We start from the raw sequence: 19,928 nt of genomic DNA on the forward strand, positions 1-19,928 counted from the left end.
GACTTAGAATTCTGTATCATACTTGCTGGGACAATATCAAGGTGGAAATTTTGCCCCAATAACTGACTGTATTTCCTCCACAGAAGCCATATAAATATTACTCTGCACGTTCAGGCATTTTATATTCAGAAATTTTTATTTTGGGGAGACTGTATTAATTGTTTAGTGCTGACAAAATTAGACATTACTAATATCAGATAAAATAATGAAAACCTCGTTTTGGTGACAGTTACAAAATACCTGTTAGTTGTTCTTAAGTATCAATCTGCGCTACTGTTACTACTAATCTCCTAGCCTCTTGCTTGCTAATGAGGACTATACAATGAATTGTTCCCACCTTTTCTGTGGTTTTGTTCATCTGAATTGAAGGTATCGTAAGTGAATGCTTTATCCATCTAAACATGTTATTCTCTTACTGAGTCATAAGTATATGCTGTGTATAAGTATATGCTGTGTATACAGCATGGTTCAGTCTAGTTGTCAAAAAATGAGTGATTACTTCATTGCAGAAAAATATCCAACTTCATAACTTTAAAGGGAAAATGGCATGCTGTTTTATTATGTTTACAGTCCTTGTTCGTTAGAAAACTGTTGTTAATAATTTGGAAGCCTGTTAGTTTAGCAAAACGACAAAGGTATTGAGAGGAAATAAAAAAGCGGTAGACCTCAGCAGCAAACCTATAAGGATAAAAAGGCTACAGTAATTATTTGCAATTTGCTCAATATGCTGCTTAAGTGACTCTGTAAATGTATATGCAATAATTTTTGAATAAAGGTGAACATTTATAAAGTATAAACTTGGTTTAGTCATTTATGTTGTTCTCTTAGAAGAGTGTGACATGTAGTTCAAAGGTTTGTTCGTTCTGAGGTTGTTTCATTTGCCTGCAATTTTGTGCATTGTCATGCTGGTTCCCTTCTTCCTTCAGATTTTGTCTGTTCTGACCCTAGTCTTTGTTAAATACAAAACCTGAAAAAGTAAATGATACTGTTTTCCAGAGAGCTGGTCACTTACCGCTCTACATATTTCTCTAATTTGCTGAAAAGAATTGTACAGTGTTCAAATGGATTGGAAATGGGAATACAAAGGCGTTATTTTTTATCTCTGGAATTACCCTTTTGGATGCTGTGAAACCATCCTTCACAAACATGTTTTCTGTCCATTATTTCTTTCAGCGCACCAGCTTAAACCAAGTGGCGTTGCTTTTCAGATACTTTCTCGCAAATTATAGCCTCCAGAAACCCCTATCCAAAGATTTTATCCTCCTTGACCTCCTTAACATGTTTTGAATTCATGAACCTGTACTTGTTCCAGCAATCGCAGCTGACCTGAAAGCTTGTTAAAGCTGCATTTGTTTCTTAATCTACAGTAGAGACTGAGTAATTGAGAAGAGTTTGGTAAAACGTAAATTTTGCTCGGAAGGTGAGCACGTATGCAGCCTGCATTGGTTTAACTTCAGGCAGTCAAAAAATACATTTTGCCTGCTTGTTAAACCAGGGCTGTTCCTCAGATAGGTGAGAACTTACCCTTCCAGTTCCCTTTCTGTCCTACTTTTTCCCTACTGTGTTAGCTGTGTGGGCAGGATGGAAATAGTAATGTCTAGCATATAAAATAAGGATCCATCTAATATACTACAGTTTCAGTGTAATGGAAGCTGGCTCACAACTCTTACCTGGCAAGTTTTTGTGCCGTGGCTCATCTGCACTACAAAACAAAGGCTGCCTTCTCTTGCTTCTCGCAGCTTTCTTACTGCATCTCACCTAACTCTTGAAAATAAATCATGGGTTTTATCATGAAACTATCTATAGCAGCTACCAGTCCAACCAAATACTTTTTCAGTGTTTGCTGTGTTATATTTAATATTTCAAAGTGATTTTCCCACTGCAATTTCTGTATTAAAGGTACAAAAGTTGTTATACGAAAGTGACCCAAGATAAAAGAATGTGCCAGAGTGTTTGAGGCACGAAGTGTATTTTCAGTTTAGCCATCTTCAATGAAACGATTTTTCCACTAAAATATGGGGGGGTGGGGGTGTCCCCTTCAGAGTACAGGAAAAATAACTGTAAGTATACCTCTTAAATTTTGTTTTGCATCATGGCAGCGTGAAAGTGATAGAAGCACAGCCCTTGAGGTGTGAAAGCCAAAAATGCTGGGTTGCAGATTGCCTTTCAAGATTCTGAATGGTTTTGTTCAGAAATGACTTTGATAACGTTGTGTTAAGCGCTTTGCAGGCAGTAACGCTCAGGACAGTTGCGAGGTGGTGGCGAAGCATTACCTGGGTGGATTTCACTTGCCGCGCGCTGGGTAGGTGTGTTGGCTGGAGGAGCGAAGCCTTTTGACGGACCTGTCTGCCGTGTGACGCCTTTTGTGCTTGGTCCCTTGGGGTTTCTGGGCCGAGAGTGAGCAAGTGGTTTGGGGAGGGGGGAAGAGAGGAGGCTGGTCAGTGCCTCGGGTATGAGGAAATTACACTGCAGAAATGTCACACTGCTCACCTTTTTTCTTTTGAAATCCTCCCATGCAGTAAGACTTTTGAGTCTCCTCATTGCAATTCCTCTTCTTTGGTTTCAATCTGGTTTCCTTTCCGGATTTACTTGAAATGGACCCTGGTGATTTTGGGATTAAAGGTAACTGGCATTAAGAAAGCAAACAAAGGATGCCTCCAAGTAAAAGATCCTGTTGGGCAATGTCTGTTTCTGCCAGGGGGGTCAGCTGAATTCCTCTAACTTCCTTTGGGCAGGGGAGAGAAGTCTGAACTGTGGGGCTGAAGCATCTCTAACACCTATTTCAACAAAGGCCATCCAGACGCTCCCTTGACAGCTTTGGGAAAGGGAGAGGTGTGGGGGTGTCTTCGGATGGCAGCACAGGGCAGGACTAGTGCTTATCCTTGCTGGAGGGTGATGGGAACCTTTCTGTGCCAGGACTTTCTGTGTATCTTTGATAACCTCCTGGCTGTGCTTCAGCTCTGGATCAGCTGCTGTGACCATCACCAAACGGGTGAGACCCTTTATCATGATGAGGGGTTTTAATCTTTTCTTTTTCCCCAGTCCCTTAAAGATAATGCACTAGTTAAAAATGAGAAAAGCTCCCCCTCCTCCCCTTGTTTTTATTTACTAGTAAGCGTAAGCAAAAGCTTCAAACCTTCCAAATATATGTAAGCATCTGGATTTGAAAAGATGCTGTTTTAATTATATGTGTGGCTGGTGGCTAATCCACAGGGTCCCTACCAGAATCATGAGCTGCATCTATAAGGTATTTTCTCTTTTGTAAGTGATGTGATTTGAAGTAGGGGGCTCAAGAGGGCTAAGCCTCTGTTGCGTAAAAATTTGGCCGAGACTCTCCAGAGAAAATCCCAAATGCCTGATCGCTCTGGTAAGAAGTGCTGGGGCTCTGGCCTGTAATCAGTGACCCAACAAGAGGTTACTGTGGGCCTCTCTCTTTGCAGGTGAAGCAAGGTGAGGATAATCTTCATTTCCCCGGGAAGCTGCTCTCTGCTCCGAGCAGGAAGAAATCGGAGGGCAACACCAGCCATCGTTTCTTGCTGGTGAGCAGTGAGGTAACCTGCTCCCCTGAAATATTTTCTGCACTGAGGAGTGGCAAACTTGCTTTGGCTTACTGATAAGCCTCATCTTTCCTGTGCGCTAGCACTCCTCGCTTCCCTCTTCTTGTTGCGGTGTTTGCCTGAGCATCCGCAACCCGCAAGAAGCCACAGCGGGCAACTTGGCAGCTTTAGAGCCTGGCTTTGGGGGAAGATGCTCTAGCAAACTCCTTCTCCAGCGTTGCTTCCCCCCCGGCCCGCTCTGAGCTGCAGCGGGCAATGGCGGGGGGCGGCGGTGAAAGGCTGCAGCCGCGGCCCCCGGCCCGGGCACTCTCCGGGCCCTGTCATCTTCCAGGTGAGATGAATGCCCGCCCCATCCATCATCCCGCAGGCCCCGGGGGGGGGCGGGAATTTGCTCGGCTACTGAAGCTTGTTAGCCTCGGACGGGGCGGCTTTGTCGGCCTGCCAGGGCTGCTCTTTTGTGGGCTCCGTTGCCAGGCTTTGGCCATTTACATAATGGCTCAGCATGAACCAAAACGCACGGGAATGCACACACACACCCCCCCGCCGCCTTCCCCCGCTCTTAGCTGCCGGACCTTTCGGGCAGTTAATTCATAAAAGTGACTCCCCCCCGCCCTTCCTCGGGGACCCGTTTTCTTCCGAGGAAGAAAGGCGCGCTCAGCAGCCGCCCCGCTCCGCTCCCTCGCCGCCGGGCCAGCACCGCGGCCCTCCTCGCTTGCCCCCCTCGCCCGGCGGCTGCTGGGGCGGGCGCCCAGAGCCCCTCAGCGTCCTCATCGGCGGGGAGGGGTGAAGGGAGCGGCTGCGGCCCCGGAGCCCCCCGCCGTACCCCTGGGGGGGGGGGTGAAGGGCTGCGAGCGCACTCCTCCTTGCCCTTCCACCGGGGCAGCGCCGGGGGCAGGCGGGGGAGAGCTGCGGCTGGCAGCCGGGTCCGGGCTACGGGCCCCGCTCCCGCCCGCCGGCCGAGGCGGGGCCGGGGGGTGCCGGGCCGGCCGGCTGCGCCCGCCGCGCTCCCCAATAAAGCCCGGGCGCCCCTCGGGGCGGGCGCTCCCCGCACGCCGCTCAGCCGGTGGGCTGGCCCGGGTGCCCGCCCCGCCCCGCCCGGTAGCCTAGAAAAGCGGGGCCGGGCGGCGGGGGCTGCTCGGCGGCGGCAGCAGCGAGGGCTCCCCCCGCCGACCATGAAGAACCCGGTGCCGCAGGCGGCCTCGCTGCTGCTGGAGAAGCTGCTGCTCCTCGTCCACGTCCGGCCCCTGCCCGCGGGCTCCGGCGGGGAACCGCCGCCGGCCCCCGGCTACTACGACACCAGCTGCTTCAAGCGGGGCGACCTGCTGGAGGTGCCCCGCACCCTCTTCATCCACTTCGGCATCTACCTGGGCGAGAACCGCGTCGCCCACCTGATGCCCGACATCCTGCCCGCCTTCACCGGCGACCGCCGGCAGATCCAGCAGGTGGTGACCAACAAGCGGCTCATCCTGGGCGTCATCACCAAAACGGCCAGCATCCGCGTCGACACGGTGGAGGACTTCGCCTACGGCGGCAGCATCCTGGTCAACCACATGGACCGGCTCTTCGAGGACCAGGTGCTGGGCAGCGAGGAGGCGGCCCGCCGGGCGGAGAAGCTGGTGGGCGCCACGGCCTACAGCCTGCTCTGGAACAACTGCGAGCACTTCGTCACCTACTGCCGGTACGGAGCCCCGGTCAGCTTCCAGACCGACAAGGTGAGCCCCGCTCAGCTCCCGCACCGAGAAGGTGAGCGCCGGCCCCGGGCGCCGGCGAGCCCCACGGGGAGCGGGGGCGGCGCGCAGCGGCCGGGGGAGGCGGCGGCCGGGGCGCTCCCGGCGCTTGGCGGCGGCGGCCGCGCTGGGCGCTCCGCTCCCCGAAACGGGGTCGGCGGGGGCCGCCGGCCCCTCTCCCCGCGGCGGGCTCTGCGGGGCGGCTCGGAGAGGCGGCCGGCCGGGCGCTGGTGGCTTCAGGTGGCGCGGAAGGCGAGGCTGAGTTCGCCGGAGAGTTGAGCCGCTCTTAAAGCGCTGCGAAGCGGCTCGTTCGTGCCGCAGCCGCGGGCAGCCCTGCGGCTGAAGCTCAGGCCGTGAGCCGCTGCCCCAGCCGCCCTTCGCCCGGAGCTGTGCCCCGGCGAGCCCGCGTCGGGGCTGGGCGTGAGGGCCGCTCTGCAATGGCGAGAGCGGGCGTCTCCAGCTTAAAGCTCTCCCCTTTAACCCTGATCTTTCCCTTTTTTTTTTTTTTTCCTTTCCAGTTCTGTGAGACTGTGAAGATGATTATTCGGGACCAGAGGAGTGTTCTTGCTTCCGTGCTTGTGGGATTAGCATCAATAGTCTGCCTAGGTTTGGCACCCTCCACCACGCTTCCCACCATCTTTATTCCCTTCTTTCTGTGGATGGCTGGCTAACAGCCTTCCCGGAGGCTCGCGGCCAGCATCTGTATATAGGATATATACTATCGTATTTATAAAAGCACAGGTTACTCATCGGCGGCATGTAAAGTTTCCTAACCTTGTGTGCCATTTTTAAATACAACTTTGTCTAGAACACAGTGCACAAGGCATAGCTTACTGTGTAAGCCAAATAATAGATTTCCTGAAAATCTCAGCTGGTACATTTTAACACACCTTTAAATCATAAAAAAAGTAGGGTTGCAACGCAGTTCTGCTCCTCGCCTTTAGCCATAAGCGATTCCGGTAATATCCTTCATGTTCTTCAATTTCTTAGTTGCATACCGAGGTGCCGCAACTATTAAAAAAAAAAAAAATTGATGGTGGAGTACCACAAAGTGATGGGTATTGAGAACAAACTGCTTACCTCTGATATATGTAGTGTACATTCAGAAGTTACTGTCTCTGTTCCTAGAATACCATTCAGTGGAGATTTGAGTAAGTAAACTGACTCTCTCTGATAGCAAAGAAGAAAAACCAAACCTAGGCTGGGTGCTCTGTGCTGCAGTAGCACATCTGGCTGGATTGGTTACAGTCCTTTGAGCTCCCTTCTGGGAAATGCTCGCAAATCTTTCATTCGTATTAATTAATTGCGTAAACACTTGCTACTGTATTGAACAACTTTTTGATTGGGTTAGAGCTAAGGAAAGACAGCGATTCCTCAGCATTTTCCTTGCTACTGATAGTGCTTAGTATGGCTAATATAAATGGCTACGGGGGGTTTTGGGGGATACAGGAAGAAACTAGCTTGCTTTATGACAGCTAGTGACATACAAACATCAGAAATTTCTAGCGTTCCAGGGCACACAGCGGGGAGGAGGAGGACAGACGTCAATTTTGTTCCTACCTTCCCTCAGCAAAGGGACCCGTGTGGGTGCCATAAAGCATCAGGGATCATTGGAGCAGTTTCTGCAGTGGCTATATTGTCACTTTGGATATTACCTTAAAACAAGATGCCTCTAGGTGAAAGACGACACGTCTTTCTACACTTGTCTCTTGCAAGTAAGTATTCACTTGCAAGCTGGCAGTTGGTGCTAAAAATGTTTTGTCTTCAATGTTGAGGCCTTTCTATTCATCAAGAATGTGTAAAGTTGGATTTGAAATCAAGTTCATCCAGCCAATTGTTTGAGTGCTAAAAACCTATGCTATTTTTTTTCTTAGCAATGTCTTGATGTATGCAGAGAAATTGTTCAGCTCCTGGAATGCCTTGCATGCGATACACACGTGCACTTACAGGTTCACGTGCTATACTTGCCTTCCCTTCTAGTCAAAGGCGAGTACGATGATGTCTTCACCAAGGACTGAACCTCAGATTTACCTCTTTCTGTGTGTGGTGTTCAGTATCTTGTCATCAGCACTGCTACTGAAGTGGCCACTTTCCCCTGTTTTGAGAGAGACTCATCTTAACTGTGCTAGAAACCCCCTTCTCCTTCCCCTAGACCTTACAGCTGCTTGAAGATTGGATTCCTGAACTGTGAGTCTACTTGGCTGCTCTCTAATCATCTTTCTTCTGGCTGCTCCACTATAACCGACGAAGAATGTAAAGACTGGGGTGAAATTCCAGGCTCATAGAAAACAGCAGCATGACTGCTGCTGCCATCAACCGAGAGGGGATTTCAGCCCAGCTTTCAGTACACGTTCAGCTTCCAGCCCAACCTCAAAGCAGCTGGATGTCAATTACTCTTGGATCCTTGTAAACAACTTCTGTTCTGCTTTGAAAGATTGCAATGCTCCGTGTAACTGTTTCTGGTAAACTTTTAAAAGTAAGGTGTTTTTTAATTAACATGAATTGCTTTTCATAGTGTATGCACTAATAATATTTACATAAATTCCAGTGTGGTTTTTTTACTTGCTGTGCATAAGGTATGAACTGTAGTCATTACTGTAATTATATAAATAGAGTTTATTCATTTAAAAACGTCTACCGGCCTCTTGAAATTGAGTACGATGCTATAGCATTTCTCCAATGTATCCCAGTAGGGCACTGAACAGTCCATCAACATGCAGCTACATGGTGTCTGATTACAGGTGGGTTTTTCTTTCCCCTTTTATTTACTTGGGATTTATAGGAATTCCAGTAATTCTTATGATTCACTTATACAATAAACAGGGTCATGACCAGTAACCAAATCATAAGTGGGATTGTTGGAAGGCAGAGAAATGTTCCTGCTTCAGCTTCAGTATCAAAGGACCAATGCTCCTGCTTTGCTAATGCTGCTGAGCAAGAAGCATCCAGATTAGACTGGGGGACTAAGCTGGGATTTTCATAGGGTTGTCTGTGAAAGAAATGAAAGCAGTCCCTTGCAGACTTCCAGCTGTATTAGTAGGGAATTTTCCTTCAAAGTGTAAAGTTTTAAGCTTATGAAATAGTCTAGAATGTCTTGCTGTATCCTTTCATCAGAGACAAGTAATAACATGGGCATGGGAAGAGAAGTTCAGCTGTGTGTCCAGGAGTTTTCCCTACCAACTATAATTCTAGCAGAGATCTGGAAATTTTGTTAAAGTCAGGCATGAGTCAAATCAGTCATACTGTGAGGGGAAAAACAAGACTAGCAGGCATGAATTCTCATGTTCAGCTCAGCGGGTGGTGTTTGTGCTCTGAAATATTTTGGTAAATGTCAGTGTTGATTTTTTTTCTGTAATTGCTTGAGTAAAAATAAGCACTTGCCCTAGGTGGAGCATTGCATTTCAGACTTGAGCTCAACTGTGATGCAATTGAAATGAACGAACTAGTTATGATAAGAAAAACACAGAAAACTGTGGAGCAGTTCAGCTGTTTGGAAATATGCATGCTTAGAAGTGAAATTGTTCCTCAGTAAGTGCTGGTGATGGGGACCGTAAATCTAGAGCTGCAGCTCATTTTAGTGGTAGGGCTGTTTTGAAAAGTTGTGTGGTTAAACCAGAATATGTAATGGACGAGTATAGCCATCATCCCTGTGCCACCGGGAAAGGCAAGTAGTGAAGACATCGAGTTAAAAGGATAGATGTTTCACTTCAGGCTTTCCAAAGAAAACCAAAATAAAATGAGCATTCACAAGGCTCAAAATGTTTTTACAAAACCTGTGTTTAAAAGAAAAAAAAAAAAAGTTGCTAAATGAAGACATTAGAACAGTGAGCTTGCTGTTTGTATTTATTTTAGCTTGGAACATAAATGATTACTCATTTTGTGGTGAACAGTCATCTGCTGCTTGATTTCACCTTTGGGTCCTCCTGTGCTGAAGGAGAGTGCTACATATAAATACCATTGAGGCTTTTAATGAAAACAAAATCATAGCAATACTTGTTAAAGTCTGAGGGGATGGGGAAGAGGGAATTAAACTTGTGTGTGACTTGACATCGTCCAGACAGGTTTTAGAAAGCAAGCTGCAGCAGCAAGAAACATTAGAACGGTGATCTCTAGAAATGATACAGTGTTGTATTATTTATCGTGTGTTCTCACATTAAATAAAGCATCACACACCACTGAATGATACAGAACTCTTTTAGACAGTCGTTAGTTAGCATCTCCTTTCTCCACAGAATTTTTTTTTTTTTTTAAAGTTCTCGGGTGACTCTAGGAGCCATTTGCTCCATATGCTTTGTAATAGCTTAGGACCTGATCCCTCTGAGCACTGAACTGTCATAAATGGGCTTACTGATGGGAAATGAAGATAGAAAAGCTTACTAGCATTGAGGCTCTTTGCCGTAGTGCATTGCACTCTCCTGTAAGCTTTACAGAAATCTTTCAGAACACTGTGCTGGGAAAATAAATGATCTCCTCTGCTGTAGGAATGTATCACTAAAAATAGTTGAGGGCTATTTTTGACGTAATTTCTTAAAAATCGATTCTGGGCTCTGTTTTGTGGCATAGCTTCCCTTCTGAGGCCAAGGGAACGTTTAGGATATGGTCCTCAGCGCTCAGAGACTGTGTGAGAAGGGGTGGAAGTGGCGTGATCTTCAGGAGACTTAAATTGGAATTACATGGATTGCAGTACTGCAGTTCTGTCTGTGACAAAACTGGTGATTTATGTTTACTGTGTCTCATAGGGTAGAAACCTTTCTGTGAGATGTTCTGTAGCTTTTTAATGTTTTCCCTGTTCATTAGGGAACTTTATTTAGCCCTGTGACCTTGTTTTAGTTGTTGCCTCTTCTCTATAGCTGTCTGCAAATTGGAGAAGAGTCACTGGCTGCTCTGTGATAGTGTGATTTGGAGCACATCAGCTGCATAGTCGCCTACAACTACATCACACCACCTACAACTAGGTGTTCGGTCTGAACAAGGCAGTAAAAGTGCGGGCGGTAGAGAACATAGATTTCTTTTACTTGGAAGTGCAGGGCATGTTAAGTGTGCCGAAGAACCAGTCAGTGACCGCAGAGGTGTGTGCCTGCGAAGACTCAGATGCTGCTTAGTTGGGCACGGTGACGTGTCTGCTCTCCTGTCCCAGCTGGAGTTTAGGGGGTCTGAGATGGGGTTGCACGTTGGGGCTGAGATTAAACAAATTAACTAACTTGCCTTCCCTTAAATTGAGAGGTACACCATTAATGTCACAGGCTGTAATCTAACCTATTAAATCAGATGGGCTAGGGTCCATCTTTTGATGCTGTGGTGATACACTGCGACGACTCATGTTGGAGCTAAACTCCCTCACCAGTACAGTGTAGCTTCACTTCTAGTGGCTACTGGTAGTGTTTCCTGGCCTGCCTTGTCCCAAGGCACGCTCCAAGAGAGCACTAGTTACCAGGGGCTGCATCTGGGATCATGCAAACGGAAGTATGGATGACCATGTACAAATACACAAACCTATTCTGTGACCTTGGTTAGCTGATTACGCTGGCCAGAATTTTAAGGCAGACATCCCCATTTGTTATCCAAAACCTTGAGTCCCTTCCTGATTGAGCAGCACTTGGAATGAAAATATCAGTACCGTTTTATAAAGAGTGCAAATATGTGAGGGTTACAGCATTTCTGGGGATTTGGGAGACTTGGCAGTGCTAGGTTAACAGCTGGACTTGATCTTAAAGGTCTTTTCCAACTTAAATGATTCTATGACCTCCTCAGTCCATCCTGCAGGAGATTCACGAGACTTTGGATAAGGCTATGAGGTGGCTACCCTTCACCTTTTCTAATTTTGTCTCATGGTTAGGACAGTGATTATTGAAATTTTTTTTATGAAGTTGGGCAACACCTGTGGCTTTGAGTTAGAAGGAGAAAATGGCTCTCTGTCCATTCTGTGTTGGAATAGGCTCTGTTTGTGCTCCATGTATTTGCCCCCTGCAAGGGGGGGTGTCGTTTCTCAGAACCTCTCCCCAGTGAGGTTCTAAATGGGAAACGGGTCCCTAGATGCAGCCAGGAACTAGAAATGCTAAGGTTGGGACGTTTCTGACTTTCACACAACACAAACTGCAGCCAACTTGGAGGTAAAAATAAGGGAGAGACTATCAGGTTAGATCAAAGGTTTGCTGCAGTGTTATTTTAGTTAAAGGAAATGCTTTTAGTTAAAGCAGATACCTCCCTAACTATTGCCTATAGTTTTTAATTCTTTCCCGTTTCTATAACTGGGACAATAATAATCTCTCTGGTTTTTGGCCAGCTGCAAGACTTGGTTAATATTTGCATAAGGTTGTGGGTTCCTTGCATTGGACATACCAAAGAAATAAAATGCATGTTTCCTTACCAGAACGCAACTTTCACTGTCTGTGAAACCAGAGTTTTCTGTGAGGCTAAGGAGGTATACTATTTTATTTAATTAAGAATACATGCAAATGAAGGGTTATGCTCTGCTAAACTTGCCAAGCCACCTTATCTTCTGCTTCTGCATAGTCTTAGACCTGACTCAGATTTGCAGCTGTGTTCCTTGCAATTTTGCAGAAAGTACCTGCACATTTCCATTTAGCACAGCATACAAACAAAGGGAGGGGTGGGTCTGCTACTGACACAGAGTAGGTAAAAAGTTAGTAATTAATTCTAATCAAAAGTGAAGAGATGTGGGTGGGTGTGAAGATAATGAGAGGTCTCCTGCACCCCTGGTGGAAAGATTAGATAATAAACAGAGTAACTTTTGCTACTCCTGTTTGCAGACAAGATTGTACGTAGCTCCAAGTGAATGCGTGAGAGGAGGGAGGCACCTGGTTTCAACCACATTCAGAGTCTGTCTAAACAAGGTGCTAGTGCACTGTATAACTAGCCGGGAGCCAACGATGACTTGGTTGCCTCCAGACCCAGAAATGACATAACTGTGAAAAATGTAGAACTGACTTTAGCCCTAGGGGAAGAAGGCTGTTTGGTTCAGCATCATGCTATCACAGCTCGGTCACTTTTGGAGCCTGAACAGATAGCACCTCATGATCCTGTCCGGTTCTGCAGTCATACCAACTCACCTGAAGCAAGAGCTTTGAATTATGCAGATACGCCCCAGACTGTTTAAATTCCATCCCAAGCCTCATTTTATTCACAGGTAACTTTACACAGGTTCCAGCTCTGCCGGTTCCTGAGGAGTCCTTCCTGAGGTATCTTAACTCTTCCCAAGCTTTGGAGGAGGAGCCTGAAGGCATCACTCAGGGCTGAGAAACACCCCAGGTTGGCTGCAATGCCTAAAGTATATGTGAAGATGTAGCCCGTGATATCCACAGTCACATTGCCATGTCCCATTCCTCACTCCTTCATCAAGCTCAGGACGTGCACAAAACTCAGCTCCTCTGGAAATTCAAATGTGTAATGAACTAGGACATGGCCTTGACAAATAGAGGCAAAAGTAACATCTCTCCACCCAGTGCATCAGCTGTTGAGCACCGATAATCGCATGGTAAAGACAGCTTTTTATCTTCCTTTTGTTATTACTCCCAATTTCTGACAGCAAGTAGGTTTGGTCACACTGTATGTAAGAACAAACCATTCCGTTGTAGAAGTAACTATTTTAGAACGACATATATTGACAGACAGGGCGTAGACTGGGAATAATGTCTTTTCAAAAACTTGCCTGGAGAAAGCAGTAATTCTGCTTGGCCAATGAACTGAAATTCCAGTGAGGAACGGAGCATTTCTATTTCTGATGTCTTTCAGCAAATTCCAGTAACTCTAATACTGTTAAAGCATTGAGAATTGCACAGGCAGTAGACCTGATCCATAGTCATGAAATGTGTTTCAAGATTATAATGAGGTTTTTATGACTTGCAAAGAGTTTTTTTACAAGCAAACTGAAAATATCCACCCAAACCAGTTATAGAAATTACTTTCCCTCAGTAACTTTCTAGTTTGCATTTTTCAGTTTGGGGAATGTTTGTGTTAAAAGCTCTCTTATAGACAGCACTCAATCCTGCAATTAAATATAAATTTGTGCTTGCAAAAACAGCCTGTTATTATGGGAAAGACACTGGATTTGTGACATAAATTGTGAGCTCACTGTATAATTGAGCAGGAAGGGAACATGAGATGTGAGCAAGACACCTGTTTATACAAAAAACATTTGATCATAATTAAAAAAAATAGTAAGAGAAGTTACTTAAAAAAAATCACTTCACTAGCACTGCATATTTAAAAATTATCCCATTAGGACAGGTCCTCAGTAATTCACCAGATCTACCATTGAGTACATAACTTCTTTATTGCAACGGCATCACTGGACTATGTTTCTTCCAGCTAAAATCAACAGGAGCTTTGTCACTGTCTTCATAGGGAGCATGATCAAGTATGAAGTATTCCCACCCATTTCCTGACCTCCCCAAAATCCTGTACCTGTGGAAATTTAATAATGATGTTCAGAAATGAACGCCCAATTGCTATGAACTTTCCACTTAATTATGATTTGAAGAATCTTACAGGTCATAAACTGTGCAGCTTTTTTATTTTTTGTAGTTTTTCAGATCTATTCAGACAGCTGCCTACCTATGGCTGCTTCTGCACTGCCACCTCTGTTTCTACCTAGTTTTTTTGCTGGTCTAGGCAGTGCACTCTTCAGCTGGCTTCCGAGATCTTTTTCTGTGAACACAACTACACCCATTAATTTTTAGGAAAACTGGACTCTCAATCTAGAGCTGCAGCAAGACAACCAGACACCGTTAACAACTTAACTACCTCTGAGAGCCTTAAGCTTATAGATGAAGGCCAGATTTTTCAGCATCACAGGAACACAGGAACGAACTTGGCAATATCTGAAGGTCAGTTTAGCCCTGTATCATTCTCCGCCAATGAGCAACAGTGAGCACTTAGGGATAGAGTACTGGTACAGAGTCTTGATATATTCTCAAAAATTTCTGTAAGCAACAATTCACGAACTTCCAGCTTTAAAGCTTGCATTCATTTCGTCATGTTTAATACTCTTACCCTATGTGATCTTGTCTTACTCCTTTTTTAGCTTATCTGTCTGGCCTCCGAAAGGTTCTATGGCAAGATTAATGATGGCATATGAAAAAGCACTTTATTTTAAACTGGCTGCCTGACATTAGCTGTCCTTCCCCTTCTTGTACTACAGGGAACAATGAATAATCATTTTGTGTTCATTTTTTCCACTTACAGTCTTACAACTCAGATATTCCTGATGTAGAAGTCAGAGTTTTTGCAGTTTCCACAAATTTGTGCTGAAATTTTTTGGAAAGCAGCTCATTTGGCACCATCCTTCTAATACCACGGTTGCCCTCAAGAATTTATTACACATTACACCTCTCAGTCCAACAATATCATCCTGGAGTTTCTTTAGACTTGAATACACCCAGCCTTGTCAGTTTGTTACTATGAGTTTATTTATCCGTCTTAAAATGCCTTTTATTGACCCCTCAGTTTAGGACTAATGTGAGGCTCTACTGCCTGTAAAAAAGAACCGTCTTTCTTTGAAAACGTCTCTATCGCTTTTGTGTTGAATATTGCTACAAAAAAAAAAAACCAACCCCTCTCTCCCCCCCGCCTAATTCTTCAAAAGGTCCTTTCTATGTCATCTGTCAGTTCTCTCTCTGGCAAATGCCTGGCTTTTGATATGTTTTAACAAGGCGCCTTTTTAAAAAAAAAAAAAAAATTGTTAGCTCTTATGTTAGCAAGGTGGTCCTCTGAGTCTGTTTTAGCCTGGGTCCTTGGGGCTTTCTGCGTAACTAGCTTATGCAGAGGGCTGGTGCTCCTTGTTTGGGTAGGAGATCCGCTTTTTGAAGGGTGGAACTTACTCCTAAGTAAGCCTTTGCCTTGCTTGCCCCAGCTCCAGTCCCGCTGGGCTGAAGGAGCAGGAGGGCGGACGGTGTCTCCCCGGCGTCCAGTGTGGACATGGGCATCAAAACACCCCAAACCGGTCACCAACTCGACGTGGTGCGGACAGTGTTGCAGCATCCTGGGTGCCGGGAAAAGGGAGGTGCAGAGCTCCGTAAAAAAAAATAAAACCAGCCGGGGTTGACAAGCCTTCTTTTAAGATAACATACTCCCACCTAGTGGCTCTCTATCATTGAGGAAAACGCACTGTCTCCAGCAAATTGGGAAGTTAACTATGAAACTCGCATTTAAAGAACGGGTAAATCAGATATTTACTAAGTCGCCTGCTCAGTAGGTTTAGAAATTTTGCTTTTTGAACTCCTGCTTCACTGTTGTAACAGCTAACCAGAAATCAGGAAGGGACAGTTAAACTGCGTAACACCAATTTTGTTTATAGCTACCCGCAGTGTAGTGGTTCTTGTTTTAGTTTTTTCATTGCAGTTTTGGTTGTGTCACTAAGCTTTGTAGGAAAGCCAATAGCTAGATACAGAAAAGCATTTAAAAATCATTCTGTTAGCTGTAATTAATGAATACCATAAAAAAACCCCAAAGATAAGTCATGGAATTCTATGTGTGTATAATATAGAAATATATATAAATATGTGTATATATATATAAAGAAACACACAAAAACACAGGTTACATTGCTTCAGACTTTCTTAATTGTGTCTCCAAGCATAACACTATATCCTTAACGCCTCAGGAAAAATATAAAGAAAATTATGCAGAAGCATGGTGAGTTGTGTCGTGGTTTAACCCCAGGCGGCAACCAAGCACCACACAGCCGCTCGCTCACTTCCCCACACTGGTGGGATGGGGATGACAATTGGGAGGGCAAAAGTAAGAAAACTTGTGGTTTGAGGTAAGAACAGTTTAATGGTTGAAATAAAAGAAAATAATAATAATTCTTATTAACAATAGTTAATAATAAAAAATTGTAATGAAAAGGAAAACAACAAAAAGAGAGAGAGAAACAAAACCCAGGAAAAAGAAGTGATGTAACCGCTCACCACCCGCTGACCAACACCCAGCCAGTCCCCGAGCAGCGATCGCGGCACCCTGGCCAATCCCCCCCGTTTACGTACCAAGCATGACATCATATGGTATGGAATAGCCCTGCAGCCAGTTTGGGTCAGCTGTCCTGGCTGTGCCCCCTCCCAGCTTCTTGTGCGCGTCCTTGCTGGCAGAGCACGGGAAGCTGAAAAGTCCTCGACCAGTGTAAGCACTGCTCAGCAACAACTGAACCATCACTGTGGTACCAACATTCTTCTCCTACTAAAGCCAAAACACAGCACTATGCCAGCTACTACGAAGAAAATTAACTCTATCCCAGCCAAAACCAGGACAGTCGTTTAACTGTAATTGGTATTGATAGTCCAGAGTTTCCTGACTTAAAAGCTAGTTAGCAGCTCACAGGAGCGGGATTATAAATTAAAAGAATGTGAGCTTGATAAATCGATGCCTTTTAGGATTCTCAGTATAAGCTGGAATTCAAAGCCAAGTATGAACAGCCTAAAGAAAGAGTGGACTCTTTCCACTTTTCAAACTACAGTTAAGGTATTTTAAATATTTAAATCTAGGAAAAGTAAAAATTAAATTAAATCTTGTTCTGTACTGTTGCACTCAATGTAATTTATTTCCAGAATTATTAAATATTCAAAAGGCAATGTGACATAAAAATCTTTAGCCTCCCTGGTAAACTTCCAGTCAACGTCTAGATCAGATCAGGTATGACCAAAGACTTCACAGTTTGATGTCTGATGCCTGTTTGGTTCCAATGCTGAAACATGCTCTAAGACTTTCACAGAAGGTACCATAAATTCATGTATTTTCTCACAATATTTGCAGAGAAATAAAAAACTGTGCAGTGACTGAGAGGGGACTGTCTCCGATCTTTCCAAGCCCTCCGGTGAGGACTGAGACACCAGCGGTGCGAGGAGAGGAAGCCCGCTCCGTAGCTCTTTGTGCTTCACACCTTGTGGAAAGAAAACTTTGGTTTCAAGGTTGTTGGGGCAGCAGCCACTTTCAGAAGCACTAAAACCATGAAACCTCTTTAATTGCTGCTGCACACAGGATATACTGCCATTTCAGAATTCATTTAAAACGTCTGATTAAAAAGCAGACGGGAAAGCAGTCTGTAACGCTGGAGCATCAAAAGCCCACAGTACTGCAGGACAGGATTTTCCATCTCTGTTGGCCTTTCCCTCCTTCCCTTCTATTTCCTGACATTCACCTCTTCTGTCACCAACCCTTTGCGGTGTTACTTTTTTCAGCAATTCCCATCTGCTCCTTCCCTCTGGGGGTTAGCTGTATTGCCAGAAAACAGCCGTTTCGCTTCAGTGATTAAAGGTATGGCTTTGTCGCACAGGGTCCAGGTTTTTAGAGTGAGATACAGAGGGAGCAGAAAGCAACAGTTCTGGAGGTAATGAGGGGAAAAACAAGAAAAGAGATTTTATACGCTTCGTTATGCACATTTTGCATCACTCTGCACTCAGCAATATTGGCTTAAAGTAGATTTAATCCAATTACATGAGTGAAATTGTTGATACTCATATCTAAGTGAAGACAGAACATGCTTAAGGATCCATTTTTTTCACATTCATTGCATATCTGCATGTTAAACTTGTGGCATGTGTGTCTCAAAGTGGTTTTCAAAAAAAAGAAAGCAATTCTGTATGATGTTTTCTCTACAATTAACATTCTGTTACCCCAAATGCTTATTCCAGCAATATCAGATTTTGTAATTTTATAATTAAAAAAGATTCCAACTCTTTTAAGGCAGAAAGCCGAATGAGAGCAAACAGCACCTTTCAGGAAAAAAGGCCCTTTAGGCACTAGGATGCCTTGTTAGGAGGATCCTACTAAACAGGCAGTTCAGCTACTTGATAAAATGAAACCCAAAATAAAATGGACTGATTGACTGAAATGAAGGCTTTCTAGACAGCTTACTATAATTAGATTTACAATCATATTATGTCTAGGTTTTCTACAGAGACCTTTGTCTAAACTTCAAAGGACGTCTGCTTCCTTTTAAAGTATTTCCACTACCTACATATCAAACCTGTCAGAGTGCAGAAATACTACATACCCTCTTTTCCCGCTCCAGGCCATAGTAAATTTACACTGACAAAAAAAGCTTATGCTTCTATTAAAGTGCATTACAACTGCAGTAACAGCCCACTCCAGGAATATATATGCTGGGGCTTGCTAGCGTTCCAGTGAAACAGACGTTAAAAACCATCAAGGACTTGTGTGTTACAGCTACCTAAAATAACTTAGAAGGAAAAGAAAAGCAACTGTCTGGTGCACTGCTATAAAATAAAACGTGTAAGAAAAAGACCTCTTTCACATTTTCAAATTTAGCCAAAGGAATAAATGTCATAATCTTGGCAGGACTCTGCCCTCATTCCTCATCCATCAGATTTGTGACAGGTTCAAAAAGACATTCGTGAGGAAACTAACTCGGTGTTAACAGGAACTGTATAAAGCTTTAGGGCAAATAGCATATTATTTGCAATTTAAAGGAATTTTCTAACCAGAATTTGTGCCAAATGCTTTTTGTAAATTATGCTGTAACTCTCGTAAAATAATCCTAAAGTAAGTTTCTATTTATCAGGTTTAAAAGTTAAACAGTTATGCAGTAAGCTACTGATTCAATAAAGCAGTAAAAAAATAAATACTCTGATAAATAACAAACATTGTTCTGGGACTGGTCTTCTTTCCCATCCTTTAGCAAATATTCATGAAAAAGTGAATTAAAATATGTCATTAATTTGGATGAGTGGTATTTGTATAGGTATGGGGAGAGAGAAAGAAATTACAACTGTGAGAAACTGTCCCTTTGCAGTGAACAGTTGTCAGTCCTAGAAATGGGAATGAAAATGTTAATCGTCCTTCTCCTTTTACCACACTTACCCAAACGATGGCTACTGGTAAATGAGTGAGATACTTTTGAATGCACAATGCAATCAAGTGCTATGTGAGAGAAAGGGGAAGAAATGAAAACAAGGTGGAACTCACTGGGGGCAGTGCCTGCCTGGCGGAGGAGAGAAGTGGCTTATCCCCTACCAACTGTTCCAACTTGATAGAATTACACATTGTGTTAAAGGTTAAAAGTAACCAAACCTAACTTTTTAAAATGGGAGAGTGACTGAAGGGTTTGCTTGCTGAGGATTCTGCTTGTTGTGATACAAGAAAAGCAATGTTTCATAGCCTGCTGAGGTGAATTGTTTCCATTTAGCCATGAGATGCTTTCAGGTGTGCAAACTCTTTTTTGAAGACCTGAAGTTATCAGATATACTGCTTGATTTAATAAAAATATTGTATTCCCCTGTAAATCTTGTCTTATTAGAAAAGCAATAAAAATATACAGCTCAGACTTTATCACGAGTTGCAGCAAAATCCAAGAGAAATACAGGTTAGAAACAGTTGTTCTTAGTAAAACCTAATTATACTGAACAATTAGACTGTCAGAGAGAAAAAAGCAGCTAGCACCTGTGGGCAAGGGTAGTGAGAACTCTGATACCCAATTAGCACATGGGGAACAAAGGAAGAAAAGGATCATTAATTTCTTTTAGAGAGGCAGGGGTCAGCAAGAAAACCAAATGAGTCTTTAGTTCCTACATCTGACTTTGATGTTTAATAAGAGATAATAATGTAGCTGTTGAATACTTTTTGGCTATTTTGATTTTCTCTTTTACTTATGTCATGCCATCAAGTGAAAAAC

At 44.2% G+C, this 19,928-nt stretch overlaps 1 protein-coding gene across 1 annotated transcript; it reads left to right on the top strand.

Moving 5' to 3' along the window:
• The first annotated feature begins 4,729 nt into the window (after positions 1-4,729).
• LRAT (lecithin retinol acyltransferase) lies at positions 4,730-5,955 on the top strand. The gene is made up of 2 exons (XM_075709740.1): positions 4,730-5,269; positions 5,803-5,955. Exons 1-2 carry the CDS (start codon positions 4,730-4,732, stop codon positions 5,953-5,955), a joined length of 693 nt encoding a protein of 230 aa, XP_075565855.1.
• Positions 5,956-19,928: the final 13,973 nt, after the last annotated feature.

The sequence above is a fragment of the Pelecanus crispus genome, chromosome 4 (assembly GCF_030463565.1).
Source record: "Pelecanus crispus isolate bPelCri1 chromosome 4, bPelCri1.pri, whole genome shotgun sequence".
Taxonomy (NCBI): domain Eukaryota; kingdom Metazoa; phylum Chordata; class Aves; order Pelecaniformes; family Pelecanidae; genus Pelecanus; species Pelecanus crispus.

Coding starts and splice junctions, on each gene's coding strand:
- LRAT (XM_075709740.1), top strand. CDS start 4,730: ATGAAGAACCCGGTGCCGCAGGCGGCCTCGCTGCTGCTGGAGAAGCTG. Junction 5,270..5,802: donor TCAGCTTCCAGACCGACAAG/GTGAGCCCCGCT, acceptor TTTCCTTTCCAG/TTCTGTGAGACTGTGAAGAT.